At 37.5% G+C, this 15,530-nt stretch overlaps 1 protein-coding gene across 37 annotated transcripts in view; it reads right to left on the bottom strand.

Moving 5' to 3' along the window:
• Positions 1 to 15,530, bottom strand: part of Ppip5k2 (diphosphoinositol pentakisphosphate kinase 2) — a 99,326-nt gene that overhangs the window by 69,462 nt on the left and 14,334 nt on the right. For 25 of the 37 annotated variants that reach the window (XM_076549717.1, XM_016004180.3, XM_016004176.3 and 22 more), the window contains 11 exons: positions 13,759 to 13,860; positions 11,864 to 12,025; positions 10,763 to 10,884; positions 9,235 to 9,336; positions 8,173 to 8,259; positions 7,139 to 7,214; positions 6,907 to 7,016; positions 5,539 to 5,624; positions 3,671 to 3,796; positions 3,428 to 3,549; positions 3,011 to 3,193 (listed from right to left, as the gene is read on the bottom strand). In XM_076549717.1, the coding sequence (XP_076405832.1) occupies positions 3,011 to 3,193; positions 3,428 to 3,549; positions 3,671 to 3,796; positions 5,539 to 5,624; positions 6,907 to 7,016; positions 7,139 to 7,214; positions 8,173 to 8,259; positions 9,235 to 9,336; positions 10,763 to 10,884; positions 11,864 to 12,025; positions 13,759 to 13,860 (1,278 nt within the window). The remainder of the gene's footprint in view (positions 1 to 3,010; positions 3,194 to 3,427; positions 3,550 to 3,670; positions 3,797 to 5,538; positions 5,625 to 6,906; positions 7,017 to 7,138; positions 7,215 to 8,172; positions 8,260 to 9,234; positions 9,337 to 10,762; positions 10,885 to 11,863; positions 12,026 to 13,758; positions 13,861 to 15,530) is intronic. The other 12 variants (XM_016004178.3, XM_042259920.2, XM_076549698.1 and 9 more) reach the window with 1 other exon arrangement.

Raw genomic sequence — 15,530 nt, 5'->3', positions numbered from 1 at the left:
CTGATTCATGACTATAGATGCCAAACTCCAAACAATAAAATCTGTAATCTCAAATGAGTAACATATAAAAAGGGTAATATGGAAAAGAGAGAGAGAGAGGGAGGGAGGGAGGGAGGGAGGGAGGGAGGAAGGGAGGAAGGGAGGAAGGGAGGAAGGAAGGAAGGAAGGAAGGAAGGAAGGAAGGAAGGAAGGAAGGAAGGAAGGAAGGAAGGAAGGAAGGAAGGAAGGAAGGAAGTCAAATTTAATCTAGGACAAAAGCATTTCCTTGACAAAAACTTAGCAAAAAAATGACCATGTATAATTTCATTACTTTTTAAAAAGGTAATTACAAAAGCAAAAGTAACAGAGAAAATCTCAAATCCAATGGACAAGTATTAAATCTTCCTCTGGGAGAATGTGAGCAGAAAAACCAATACTGTTTTTAAAGTAGGTGTAGTGGGATGCCCCTTTAACACCAGCACTCTGGAGGCTTAGGAAGGAAGACTGCATGTTCTTCAAGGCCAGCAATAAGAATTTCTTCTGCATCATGATCTTGACCTCACTTGCTCCTGTGATCCCTCCTCCTTCTCTTCAGCTGAAGTCTAGGAGCTCAGCCCAATTTCGTTGTGGAATACTGAATCTGCTTCCATCAGTTACTGGATGTAGATGGAACATGCATGGGACTAAACTAGACCCTCTGAATGTGGGTGACAGTGATGTAGCTAGATATGTTTGGGGGAGTGCCTGGCAGTGGGACCAGGACTTATCCCGGGTGCATGAAATGGCTTTTTGGAACATATTTCCTAGTGTGGGATATCTTGCTCAGCCTTGCCATAGCGGGGAGGGACTTGGTCCTGCCTCAACTTCGTATGCTAGACTTTGTTGACTTCCCAAGGGAGGCCTTACCCTCACTGAGGAGTGGATGGGAGGTGGGATGAGGAGAGGTGGGGGGGCAGGAGAAGGGGAGGAAAGGGGAACCAGGATTGGTATGTAAAATAAAAAAAGTTTTTTTAATTAAAAAAAAAAAAGAATGCCTTCTGTTTAGTATTGTTTATAGAACTGTAAACATTAAAATAAAGCAAGAAAAAATATGAAGGCTGGGAAACAGCTCAGACTAATATTACATTAATATTAACAACTATACTTCTACATTAAAAATAATCAAAGAATAACAAACATTTTCAAGTAGTGCCATAAACAATTGCATTAAAAATACCATTTACCTTAGCTCAAATCTAACAGGAATAGGAAATACTACGTAGGAAGTTGAATATCACTGAAAATGTTATTGAAAATCTTAAAGGATCTAAGTAAATATACTATAGTATTTTCACATGTTGAAAGAATAGATGCAAATTTGTACAAACCATGGAAATATGGATTTCATGCAAGCTAAATAAAAATGTGAGCAGTATTTTTAATAAGTTTATTTTAAAGCTTATATGGAAATTCAAGAAATGCCAAAAACAATTAAAGAGGAGTCTGTGTAGAAGGCATAAGATTTGATTCATTGTTTCTATACAATGATCAACAAACAGAATGCAGAGGCAGAAACAGACTGCACACAGCTGATAAACAATGTTCCAGGAAAGTGGAGAGCCTCTTTAGGAGGTGCTAAATGTAAATATAATTAGAGGAAAAATTGGTCTTGACATATTAATCTCACAGCATACACAAAAATCAATTTTGTCTGAGTTTCAGATAAACAATAAAGTTAATAGAATCATAAAATTTAGACCATAAAGTAGAATATACTATGACTTTGGTTAGAAAAACACTAAATTCAAAGGAAAAAAATTAGCCTAAAATTAATTGAAAATATCAATTTATACTTATTCAAACTCGTCATTAAGACTCATCGTATTTATCAGTAACAGGAACATAAATAACACAAAACTCTTATCACTTAGTTAGAACAGCATAGACATCAAGCAGAAAGAAAGGACAAGATACTTAAGAACTCATGAAAAAGGACATCTAAAGAGTCAACTTTAAAGAAATGAAAATGTATATCCTAGGCTTAGCCACCAGAATGACCATCAAATAACCTGAGAGTCTCACATGTGAATAATATATGGAGCAATGACAGCTTTTCAGACTTCATGAGTCTTAACTGGCTTACACTCTGGAAAACAGCCTGACTTTATCCAGAAATACCGAATATGAACACACCAAGGTTTGCAACTTCACTCAGAATACATCTAAGAGAAACATGGTCTCCTAAGAACCAGGAGGCATGCAAGGATGTCCGTGCCAGCATTAATCTTAACAGCCCTAAACTGCAACGAATTGAAGGCATTATAAACTACAGAATATTCATAAAATAAAATATGGGACAGCAAAGTAAGTTCTGCAGGTCAAGTAGGTCTAGTGATGTAAGCCCATGAGGTATGAATGGTTTTAACATTTTTAAAGGGTCGCAAACTCACACACACACACACACCTCAGAGACACAGAGACCACAATCAAGCACTATGCTATTTAATATCAGTTGTCGACTTGATGAGACCTAGAATTAGCCGGAGTGATGGGTCTCTGAGCATGTCTTTGGGAAATCATCTAGCTGAATTAACTGAGGTAAGAAGACCCAGTGTAGAAGTGGGCATGACCGTTATCTGGGCTTGGTTTAGTCCTGGGCTATATAAAAAGGGGGGAAGGAGCTGAGGATAAACATGCATTGTTGTCTGCCTCTGGACTGCGAATGCAATGTCCCCAGCTGTCTCAAACTCCAGCTGCGGCAGCAGCTCTGCCAGAATGCACTGTAACTTTAAACTGTGGACCAAATTAAAGGCTTTCTTCCTTCAGTTACTTTTATCGGGACATTTTATTATAGCAACAGGAAAAGTAACCCCAACAGGCTCACAAAACCTAAAATAATTATTATGTGATTCTTTACACGAAAAGAATACTGGTCCCTCAAATAGACTACTACATAGCGAAGATTATTAATGGTCTAGGGAAAAATGGAAATACCAACAGCACAGATGAATTTCACAAACACAGGCTGAGCTAAGAACCTGCTGAGACCCACCTTCTCATAGTCTTCGGCTGTAAAATCTCTGTCTTTCTGAAGGATTTCATGAAGCCTCGCTTTCACACGCTGCTGACAACTGCTTAAAGAGTCGCTGTCACTGTCCAAAAGGCCGTTCATATTTGCACTTTTCACCATCTGGACCAGAATGGGGGTAAGCTCTCCTTCTAGAGCCAACAGACCCTAAGTACAAAATAAAGTCAACGGTATAAACACAAGTGAACTAACAGGCCAGCACAATAACTTCATGATATGCTACGTGTCATCATGCCTAAGCTACTCATCACAAATTAACTTTACTAATGTCATACTTCATCTTTGTCAGTAATGGCTTGATTAGAATTAAAAATACTGCCTTAGTAGAAATCTCCAAGAAATAGTTGATAACAATTACAGCAATTATAAAGCTGTTTATACCTTTGCAAAAGCAGCTGCAGTCATCTGGACCCGCCCTTCATCGGAGGCGTATATTTTGAGGTCATGTCGGTAGGTGCTATGCAATCGGAGCAGACCACAACCAGGAAACCCTGCATAATCTCCTGAAAAGAAGTCCTCAAATCACTTAAGCTATATTTCTGTTTTGTTATAGTTCTGTAAATGTTTAATAAGACCACAAGGTAGAAGCAAAGTGTCCAGACTCAATCAAATTACAGCACTTACCTTGACCTCCAGGGTACATACACCTAAAAGCTCTTCCTAGCTCTTCAGCCTGAACCCTGCCTGCTGGAGTTAGCTCTCCTCCCCATTTGAGAACCAGCAGTAAGGATGGCTCCTCTCTTCGGTTATCTAAGAAAAACATGAGTAATAGAACAAATGTTAACTTTGTTTAGACAGGTCTCGGTATTAATTTTTACTCGGGGTTCTTTGCTTTGTTTTTAGTGGAAGATGGCCCATATGCAAATGATTTTATTCTCTAAATGTGCCTCGTTGTGGACTGCTGCTTCCCACAGGAATGCCCTTCATTCTCCCTTTAAAGCTCTTACTGAAGTGTTCAAGTCTCTTTCAGTTAGGTAGCAGGATATCGATGTTCTACAGAGAACTATCCTCTCTCCCTCCCCTCCCTTCTAATGTCCAGGCTATTGCTATTGCCAGAGATAGATAATAAATCCTTTTTGCTGAAGACACCATGTACTTCGGGGCATAGAAACTCTTGGGCTGGAACTGACCTGAAAGACTCTTCCTTAAGAACTGGCTTTCATGGTACAAGAAGGCCATGCAAGCTTCCAAAAGAGGGAAGCAACCAACAGCCCTACCCAGCTCTGACAACTGTGAACCACATCAATGACTGGCAAGGCACTACAACCCTATGAGTGCAGTAGTGGCATGTATATCTTGGTGTAACCAACAGCTTTCCAAATGTACTCAAGACCTGCTCAACAAGAGGGATGCCATGCCCAATACTGGAAATAGCTAACTACTCAGTGCTCGTGAGGTCATGGTTATTGGAGGAGAATCTACAATCACTAATCCACCATACTGGCATGAACCCTAATAACAATCTATAAGCATCTGTCCTTATACCGACAGATAAGTGTAGTCCTCATCCTGACCCCGCAATCAAGGAAATTTTTCTTTGCAACAGATGGAGGCCACTACAAAAAAATCCACAACCAATAAAAATGCAGATTGTGGAGCCCACTCCCAAAGAATAGATCCATAAAATACTCCCACACCTAGGGAAATAGTATAGAAGAGGGCCAGAAAGATTCTAAGAGCCAGAGGCTCAGGGAGTTTCCAATGAAACTGTGTCTCTTAGTAACGTCAGAAGCCACACTCATAAAGTCTCAAAGACATGACTGCCCAAACCTAAGCTGAACAAAGACGACACAGATGAACACACAAAACTGGACGAGAAAAAGCCAAGGGCCTCAGCCTGACACAAAGATCTACAGGCAGCTGAGTTGAGCTGGGAGAGGGAGAAAGGGAGGGAGAGGGGGACGGGGTCAGGGATGGGGTCCTCCCCAGGGAAGAGCACACCACCTGGTTGTCCAGTACTAAGTGGCCAGCTGTGGAAACACACATACAAGTAGCATTATATGGCCTGAACAGTTTATATTTAGTGAAAAAAAAGAGGCCATGAAGTTGAAGGGCAGTGGGGAGGGGAGGCAGTGTCCCACGCCTTTAATCCCAGCACTCGGAGGCAGAGCCAGGCGGAGCTCTGTGAGTTCGAGGCCAGCCTGGTCTATAGCTTGAGTTCCAGGACAGCCAGGGCTACACAAAGAAAGCCTGTCTTGAAAACTAAACAAAAAGGGGCTAGAGAGATGGCTCAGCGGTTAAGGGGGATTTGGGAGAGTTTGGAGGGGAGAAAGGGAAGGGAAATGTGTTGTAATTAAATTATAATCTCAAAAATAAACAAACCAAAAATATATTTAAAGAATAAGAAGCATAGTTAACAAAATACTCATTTTAGTTGTTTTTTACACAGCACACCAATCCCAAAGGCTATTGAGCAGAAAATGGTCTAAGTTAGCAAAATAAAGTAAGTTCTTCCATATACATAATTGCAAGAGAGATTAAAAATTATATACCTTCCTCCTCACTAGACGTTTTAGGACAGCCATGAGGGAGATAGGTCAATTGGACCTTACGATTTATTCCAGAAAAATGACCATACCTGAAAAATAAAATACCAATTAGATTATAAAGTATTAATGAAGTATTGATTGACTTCCTAAAGAAAATCTCTTCTACTGCCTTGATGGAGTCTTTAAAAATACCCTAGTCAAAAAAAAAAAAAAAAAAAAAATCTCACAGAAGCCATGGTTCCAAGACCAAGTTAGACAAAATTCAGGCATAGGTGTTGAAGGTATACTCCAGGCCCTCGCCATCACTGAGGAGCTACTGCCATACGATGGCTTCTGGGGAGGGAGAAGCATTCCTTTTTCAGAATATGATCATGGACAGGTTTCCCATGCTCCACTGGACGTCCCACACCCTTTCACGTATATAATCAGCCCTAATGGAATTTAACAAAAACACGAAGTTGGGAGGGAGATGTGTTAGTGGAGAATGGGGGTAGTTGGAGAGGGAAATGGGAAGTACATATGATAATATTTCACTGTATACACATAGCAAATTCTCAAAAATAAAATAAAAATGTTTTAAAATAAAGTACAATTAAATATCGTTAAATGAAGGATATAAGTAACAGAAATACTGATGGGTATCAATTTTTGATTGAATAATTCAAAATTTTTTAGCTAAATAGAGCTCAATCTATGATTCCGTTAGGTATGTGATCTTCATTCTAAGTATTCAAGAAGCCCCAAGTACAATGTTTGCTTTCTTTCTCCTCACTGAAGTTCATAGTAAAACTAAAATAGCAGTAATTCAATATAATAATATATTATCACATTAGATTTTCATTTCTCTTCAGTTGCTCCAATAAAAAAACTGGAAGAACACACTGAAAGAAATGAAAATGGTGTCCTGGCTAGTTTTACTTTACGTCAACTTGATAGAAGCTCGAGCCTTCCAAAAGTAGGGAACTCCAGTTGAGAAAATGCATCCCTAAGATTGGGCTGTAGGCAAGCCTGTAGGTCATGTTCTTAATTAGTGATTGATGGGGAGGGGCCAGGCCATTGTGGGTGATGCAGCCCCTGAGCTGCAGTCCTGGTTTTATAAGAAATTAGGCTGAGCAAGCCAGTGAGCAGCCCTCCACATGGCCTCCGCACTAGCTCCTGCCTCCAGGTTCCTGCCTGGTTTGAGTTCCTGGCTTGGCTTCTCTTAATGGACTGATTCAGGATCTGTAAGCCAAATAAACCCTTTCTTCCCCAAGCTTCTTTTGGTCATGGTGTTTCGTTGCAGCAGGAGTAACCCTGACTAGGACAAATGACAATCCCATAAAGCAAACAGGAGAACTGTACCGTAAGGAAGAGTGCCAAAGAGGTACTCACATCTCTAACACAGTCTTAAGTTGTTCAAGTTTTGACTTGTTTTCTTCAATTTCAGAGTCATTGTTTTGCCCCAGCTCCATAAGAAGCTGCCGTGCAATATCCAGGACTTCCTATGTACGTTAATAAAGAGTATGAATTTTTATGTTATTTCACCTTAAAAAGTTCAAATTCAACATACATAAAAGCAAACAACAACAACAACAACAAAAAAAAAAAAAAAAAAAAACCTTGCCTGTAACTGTTTTGGCTTCTTGAGTTTTAACTTCCTTGACTTGTAGCCATCACACTTTTCAAAAAGATCAAAAAACCTTACAAAAGGATAGAAGACAGTTAGTCATTTGCAATAATTAATATTATTGCTGTGAAACTGGGCATAGGAGCGCACACCTATAATCACAGCATTCAACAGGCTGCACCGGGAGGGGCACGAGATCAAGGGCTACTGAGAAAACAAAGATAGCAGACAAAAACCCTCACCATATAGTCAACCTAATCAAGCAGATACGGAATGAAGGTTTAGAGTCTGTGCCTGGAAGCACTGTTTACACTTTCACTCAACCTGAGGTTTCCTCTGTCTTTTCTCCCTGCCACAGTATCAGGTTACATATTACCCAGTCGGCGTCTAATTCCTTGGCTCAAGTGATCTCCTGCCTCGATCTCTGAAGCACAGGTACATGAACTAGTGGTACCCACTACACTTGGCATCTGTTCCTCTTTTACCAATAAAACTTAACACATGCCTAACACACATCAAACTAATACCCACTGTACGACTTTCAAAAAGTTTGCTCATGAAGGAAACAGCAGACAATTAAAAAATATTTTCTGTTGTCAATGCATGTGTCAATTTTAATGACATAATGTGTTATATTTAATGGCTCAGGTTTCCATATTTTATAAGTTCCAAATCAAACATGGAACAAAGATAATGGGCACTTTCTACCAATTTGCTTCTAGAATGTTGAGGTGTTGATGTTTCTCATAGTACAATGCAAGAAAATAATAAACTAAGAATAAGTAGAATATATCTATGATGATAAATGAAAGGCAGGTTAGACTGAGAGTTATGGATACACCCACAATAAATTTTAGGTGCTAGCACACATAATTACTTTAAATGAGTTTGTATATATTCAGTGGATTAAATATTTTCATGATCAAAAAGTAGTAGGTAAAAATCTGTCTGACGCATCAATCAAAAGAGCTTAACGCTAACACAACTTTTCGATTACACACGGGTAGGCAGTTCTTTTTCTTAGGACATACTTTTGATGCCTCACTTCCATCTTCATCTTCTGTTTCGGTGTTCTATCTCCATGTCGTATGACAGCTATGACACACCGAAGTTCCATCCTGAAATGACAAAAAATACCTATGATCTCAACTCTCCAGCAATAAAGGTTTCCTCGGTCTTAATTTTGAAAAACCAGGTCCTATAAGATATTAAGGTGGCACAAAGGCATGATATTGAGAAATACAGTATTTCTTTTTCTTTACAGATAATGAGGGGGATAAAGTAAACAGACTCTAACCTGAATTTTATTAAATATCTGCCCTGTATTAGATTGTTATCAGCAGAGACATCATTAAATCAAAGCAAAATCAACTTTTATATGATGGCTGCTGTATTTATATATTTCGTGTATCTTGTCATTTAAGAAAAAATTATTTAAAATTCAACGTAGAAAAGTTTAGCGGTTTGCCAGACCAAAGAGCTCTCATTTCAATTTTCAAAGTGCAAATCACCGAACAAACACATCCTTGAAAGATATTAATAGTCCAAAAATATTCTATTCTGAATAACTTTAAAAATACTGCCTTGAAACATAATTAAGTACATTTTCCTCCCAATTAGGATTTTTCAGAAGATTTACCATGCTAAAATAAGTCTCTAAACTTGTGACTATGAAGCATTCAGTCACATCACCTGACATTAAACTGAGTGATTTTCCCAAGCAAAATGCTATCAAACACTTTGGCAATATCAATCTTATTGATTTACCTACATATATAACTAGACAAAGACGAAAGTGAATGATCCTATAAACCTGAGCAATACACCTAGTGGCACCCAAACACAGTTATAGGCTTTATTATGTGGCTCTGGACTTGCTCAAGCCTGTTTCAGGATTTTAACACAATATTGCAAGTTTTAGTTTAGTATACCCTTATAAAAACTTACCTGTTCCCCTATCCTCACACTGAATCATATAAAACTATATAGAGTATATAATAATGATTCAGAAATTTATATTTTACTGTAGTAAGGTAGACTAACATGGAAAATGCAAGGAATTTCTGAATGAAAAATACATAATTGAAACTTACATCGTTCCAGATGTGGTTGGTACAATGGGAATGTCTTCAGCTTCTAAGGGTATTGACCAGGGGATGTGAAACTGTGGAGCAAGCTCTCGCATGACAATATTGCTTTAAAACCAAAGAATATTATTAAAAATTAGTTAATTCAAAGACAGAGTTGATATTTAATTATGCCATGATAGAGGACCGTAAGAATTAAAGTCAAACTCCCTAATAGTTATGTTACATAAAAAATTTCCCCAAATCAAGTCTTGATCATGAAAACATAGACAGGCACGCCTAAACTGAACATGCTAACAAAATGCTACAAGTTTGTGATTAACTTACACAGTTGGAAAATAAAATGAGTGCTGTTTTAATTACATTTCTAGTTAGATGTATTTCTTATCATTTATTCTCTGTCTGTTAAACACCTATTTAAGCTATTTTTCTTTATGTGTATGGATTCTTTATGTCTACTGAGCACGGAACCCACAGCCTTGTGCACAGAATATTTTTCAACTGACTTATATCTCTGACAAACTTATTGTAAATGTGATAATTTCTAACAAGCCATTACTATACTGAAAACACATTTTAATAATTGATTTGAGGGGCTGACAGATTTCTTAGTTGGTGAAGTGCTTACCTTTCAATTATGAGAACCTGATTTCGAACCACACAGTAAAAAACTACACACTCAGTTAAAAAAAAAAAAAAAAGGCCAGGCATGGTAGTGTATTTTTGTAATCCCAGTGTTGGGAAGGCAGAGACATGTTGATGTCCAGAATTAACAAGCCTAGCCCATGAGGAGAGTTCCAGGCCAGAGAGACCGAGAGACCCTATCTCAAAGTAGACGTTACCTGAGACCACCGCCTGAGGTCGCTCTCTGGCCACCACAAGCACACGCACGCACACACATGAACAAGCACTCATACGGCCATGTGTCAACAGTGTACATAAACTCGCTCTCCCTTTTCTCTCTCCTCTCTTTCTCACTTCTTTTTCTTGCTTTCTCTTTTCTCTCTCCTCTTCTCTCTCTCTTACACAGACATAATTTTTCTTTTCTTCTAAGTTGGCATGTAATTCATACTAAAATTTAACATGACACCTTGCTTCCAATTTCTTTGAAATGAGATATAAAAATGGTATTTCTACACATAATATTTTCTTTTCTATTTATTTGATAATCTTATTAGAACAACAAGTAGCACACATGTAGAAAGAAGAAAGAAAAAAATTCCTAAATTTGAAAATTGTATTACTCTGGTATTTTATTTCATGAATGTTTATTTTATACCATTAAGTAGGTTAAAGAAACATTTCAAATACAATTACATAGGAAAAATTGAAGAATGTTGTATCTAGTAGCTCCTTGTTATATCCAAGTCCATGATGTAAAGTTGTTAGCAACATGTTACCCATTAAGTTGTCCTCATAACCCAAAGCACAACTCAGAGATCTTGTGAGTACTGAGTGCTACTCTAGAGTGACCTAAAAACTTCCATGGCTTAGCAAATACACAAAGGTAAACAGGAGAAAGGTAAATACTTACCCAAGTATTTTTGCACAATCATCATAGTACTTCATGGAATTTTTCACAAAACTGAAGCCATTGACATCACAGACATAGGACTGTCCATTGGCACGTAACAAATCAAAACCACAAACTGTTTGCTATTTAAAACAAGTTAGAAATTTTAAGGTTTCATTGGAACTATTATGATTCAGTATTCTAGTTTTTTTAAGAACATTTATATATTTTAAAATATCTAACAATATATTACATAAAGGTTTGTTATATAAAAAGAAATAAAGGTTACAAATAATCATAACCTTGAGTACTGTGAATAGTGTGTATTCCATGTGATTATTCCCTATCATAAAGACATAGAACAATATTAGTCTCTAAAATCCTACTACAATAAAACAAATTTTAAGAACACATTATAGCTTATTTAGAGACTAACATTCTTCACACAAAAGATTTCACATTACTTCATATAAGTAGTTCTTTTTATTTATAACCAGTAATATAATTAGCTTATGTTAAGAATCTGGGATAGGCCTTATTTAAAAAGATAAAATGCAATCTTTATTAAGTGCAGATTATAATACTTCCACTTACATTTTTACTATAGACTAGTAACCAGATTTAAAAAATGAATAGTACAGAAGAGGGGAAAGTCAAACACAAGAAGCAAAAAGGTATTAAGGTATTAAGAAGGTATTTGTACTGTGCTCATGAACATGTTTTACTGTGTATTAGGCCGAAGGGTTTAGAGGTAAACAATAAGTAAAACAATGAAGATAGTTTTTATTCAACAGTATTTTTAATCAATTTTATAAAAGTAGAAAGTATTTATCACCATTTGAAAAAATATGTTAGGCACTACCACTAAATTCTAGTTAGTGGTGTTAGTCTATAACTTTAATTTTTGACTAAATGAATAAGGTTTATTACTTTTCTATAATAAGGAAAGAACACATTAGTAATACAGGAAAACAGTATCAGACCCACAGAAATGCCTACATACATACATGAACTCACATACACAATTACTCCCTCAGCTTACTTTTCTCTTGTCCAATAATGCTTAGTGCTCAAAAACAAACTTAGACCGCAAGGGTATGCGTAATTTGCATAACAGCTTACCTTGAAAGCGAGGCAGACTTTCCACGCAATCAGCTTCTCCCGTGCATTGAGAATGACTGGGTACCTGACTTCTTTCCCTTCACTGTCTCGTTCGACCTTGCCATCGAGAGCCGGAGATTTTCGAGCCTCAGCATGAGCATAGTCTGGGCCCACAGTATAAACCTTTCATAAAATGGAAATATATATAGCATATATTGCTGGTTAAATATATAACTGGAAAATAAGAAATTCAAAGAAAAGTATCTATTTAAAATAGTTCAGATTCCAGATTATTAAAAGACATATCTTTCTGTTTTACATGCCACGATTTTCAATACATTCGAAAGGGTTATATATAATTACTTACACAGCATGAGGCTTTATTCTTTGTACTAAACTACTAAACTGAGCATTATGATGCTAAAATTGTCTATGTCTAATAACAGTAAGATACAACTCTTAAATAGGAATAGAAAAATAGGCTACAGGATTTTTTTTAAAGGGTGGCGGGGGGATTAATCCAAACAGAAACAAAGGAAGGTTTCTACAGAGGTAATAAGGCAGAGGAATAAAGCAGCACAAGGTATTCTGGGAAGGGAAGGGAATTTGACTGTAGTATGTACTGTAAGAAATGGCATTTGTTGGGAGCTAGAGAGAGGGCTCAGCAGTTAAGAAATGGCATTTATCAGAAGAGAGCGTAGGAAATAGCTCATATGGCAGTCCTGCAAACATGAATGTTATCTTGTGGTCAATGCAAATTTGCCAGCAAAATGTAAAGGACAGGATCAAGATCAGATTTATAAGTTTAGAAACAACAGCCTAGTCAGAGAAAGGCATGCTGGGAAAAGGTAAGCTTGACTGGTTATCAAGAGCAATGGCATTTTTATATCACAGTAGAGTCGACACAGAACCAAACATCACTAGCATTAATCACTGCTTGGAAACTGGTAGCTACTAGAATGCTCAACCTGATACTGTATTACTCATTAGCCTTTAAAGAATCATCTGTATTTAAGCTTTACCTAAACATTTTTATAAGTTTCACTAAAATCTGTCACCTTTGTAATACTGAACGTTTTATTTTAAGTATTTAAGAACACTATTCTTTAAAAGGAGTTGTTGGGCTTCCAACTGTCAGTGGTGTCCACCACACAAAACTGAATAGAGTCTGGACTAATGAGCGCTTAATGTTAGAATGCTTGCCTACCTCACATAAGGGCCTAGGTTCCATCCCTAGTACCAATAACAGTAAAAGAAAATGAAGAAACAGCTAAACAGTTAACCTTCTCTAAAATAACTAACTGGTAAGCTCAAGATAGAACCTGAAACTTATATGGTCTCTGTGATTCATATGGTCTTATGATACTGAACTTGTGAATTTTTGATCTGACATAAGATGATGCAACTGTGATTTACTTCCAGTTGAAATTATCTTTTGAATTTTGATTTCTGTCTGGTTCATTGACAATACACTATCATACTCTCATGATGACGCTGGACAGCAGCAGTTAAATGCAGTTTGTTGCCATTTGAAAAATAATAATGTTCTTTATGCAGTGCACCATGCAGTTAAGGTATAATGTTTATGAGATTAGATTTATTAAATGTATTTTCAATTTACAGTAATTTTTTTCATCTTTTTTTTTTTTTTTTCAGAAAAGATTCTCGCTATTAGATCTTCTAGCATGGAACTAGATATGGAGCCAAGGCTTTCCTCAAATTCAGGATCCTCCTGTCTCACATCTGTGTGCTGGGATTATAGGATGCACTACCATACCCAGCTACCATAGTGTTTTGAAGTTAACACCGTTTATCAGGACATGACTCAATATTAGTCAAGGAGCATCTGAGCTTTACCGCACCATGCCTCAATCAGCCCTATCCTAAATATAAGGTTAAAATCTAATCAACCCCACCTTAACATCAGTACCATCTGTAGGCATAAACTCTTCGTATATATATGATCCCGTTTTTCGCACACTGCTTTCTGGAGAATATACACTGCTTCTACTGCCAATCTAGAGAGAAAAGATGTCCATCAACATAAAAGTCAAGGTAGTGTCCTCATTTTTATAATAGATCTAAAATGTAACCTTTATGTCCTATGTACTCTAGACATTCTTAATTATTAAATAACTTTAATTCATGAAGATTTAACAATACTTATTATATATTTGGCAGTATATATTCTCTGGTATATTATTTTACTTAAATATAACATAAAGGACATAAAATATAATGAATAAATCATGTGTCAGGGGGTTGAAGAGAAAGCCTCAGTGTTTAAGGGCACCGGTTGCTCTTCCAGAGGATCCAAGCTCCCAGCACTCACAGCAGGCAGCTAACAACCACCTAGAACTCCAGTGCCAGGGAATCTGATACCTAATTCTTGCCTCCCTTCCACATAGATGTGGCACGCATACATGCACGCGCGCGCGCACACACGTGCGCACACACACACACACAGTATTGAGTCTGTTTATTTCTGCTACAGAGCTTCTACTATGCAAATGACATTTCACCTTATACATATATGTCTAGCTGTTTGCCAAGCTTCTTGCATAATACAGCAGTGATGCTCTAACATTCCTAAAATGTCACCCTGCCACATCTATAGTTATGTTTCTAAGAAATTGCTAGGGTGGTTCATGTTCATTCATATCTGTACTTACACAGATACTGCCAAAACTTTTCAGAAACTACATTATCTGAGTCTCACCAATAATATATAAGGAAGTTCTAGCTGGTCTAAATTTCCTAGTCTGATCTATACTTGGTATTTTTACTCTTCAATATCTGCAACTATAATGAATGCTTAGATGGCATCTTGTTTTCATCATAAGATTTATTTTTACTTTATATGTATTAGTGTTTCGCCTGCATGTATGTAAGTGCACCAAATGCACGCAGTGCTTATGGAGGCCAGAAGAGGGCATCAAATCCCCGGAACTGAAGTCACAGATGGTTGTGAGCTGCCCATGAGTCCTCTGCAAGAACAAGTGCTCATAACCACTGACCTTTCTAGCACCTCACTTAGCATACGAGTCCAGGACGATATATGAGTGTATCTTTAATTCTGATGCATTTCTAAATTATATAACTAAGAGACTGCATTCTTGCTAACACATTTTGGATTAGGCATATTTCCCAACTACCCAATTTAAGAGAAAATCCTCATTACTCCAATAGGTAACATGATCATCATTATACTTCAGAACTAATTTGCATTTATTCTACTATGGGAACAATTAAGGATACACTTACACGTGTAAAAATTACCAGCATTACTTTTTGTATAAACTGGCATTTTTCCCCCCACGATTTTTCCAACAAAGGTTTTATCTTTAACTCAGTTTCTAGTCTGACAGAAATGCAAGTGGGAGACTGAGGAAACATCGGGTAACTTTCTCTGAATTCTGAGGGCAGGAATTTTGCTCACAACATTATGCAACTACACTGTCTGTGGTGGCTGCATGGGAAATGTCCCCCACAGACTCGGGTATTTGGACACCGGCTGCCCACTGGTGTCGCTGTTTGGGAGGATTAAGTGGTGCAGCCTTGCTGGAGGACCGGAGGACTGGAGGACCCACCTCCCTGGGGGTGGGCTTTGAGAGGAAAAAGCTTTGACAGCCATTTCCAGCTGGCTCTCTCAGCTCTCTGCTCCTGCTGCTATGATGCCTGCAGGTTA

Source organism: Peromyscus maniculatus, chromosome 13, assembly GCF_049852395.1.
Source record: "Peromyscus maniculatus bairdii isolate BWxNUB_F1_BW_parent chromosome 13, HU_Pman_BW_mat_3.1, whole genome shotgun sequence".
NCBI classification, from domain to species: domain Eukaryota; kingdom Metazoa; phylum Chordata; class Mammalia; order Rodentia; family Cricetidae; genus Peromyscus; species Peromyscus maniculatus.
The sequence above is the reverse complement of the archived record's forward strand: the minus strand, read 5'-3'. Positions and strand labels throughout refer to the sequence as shown.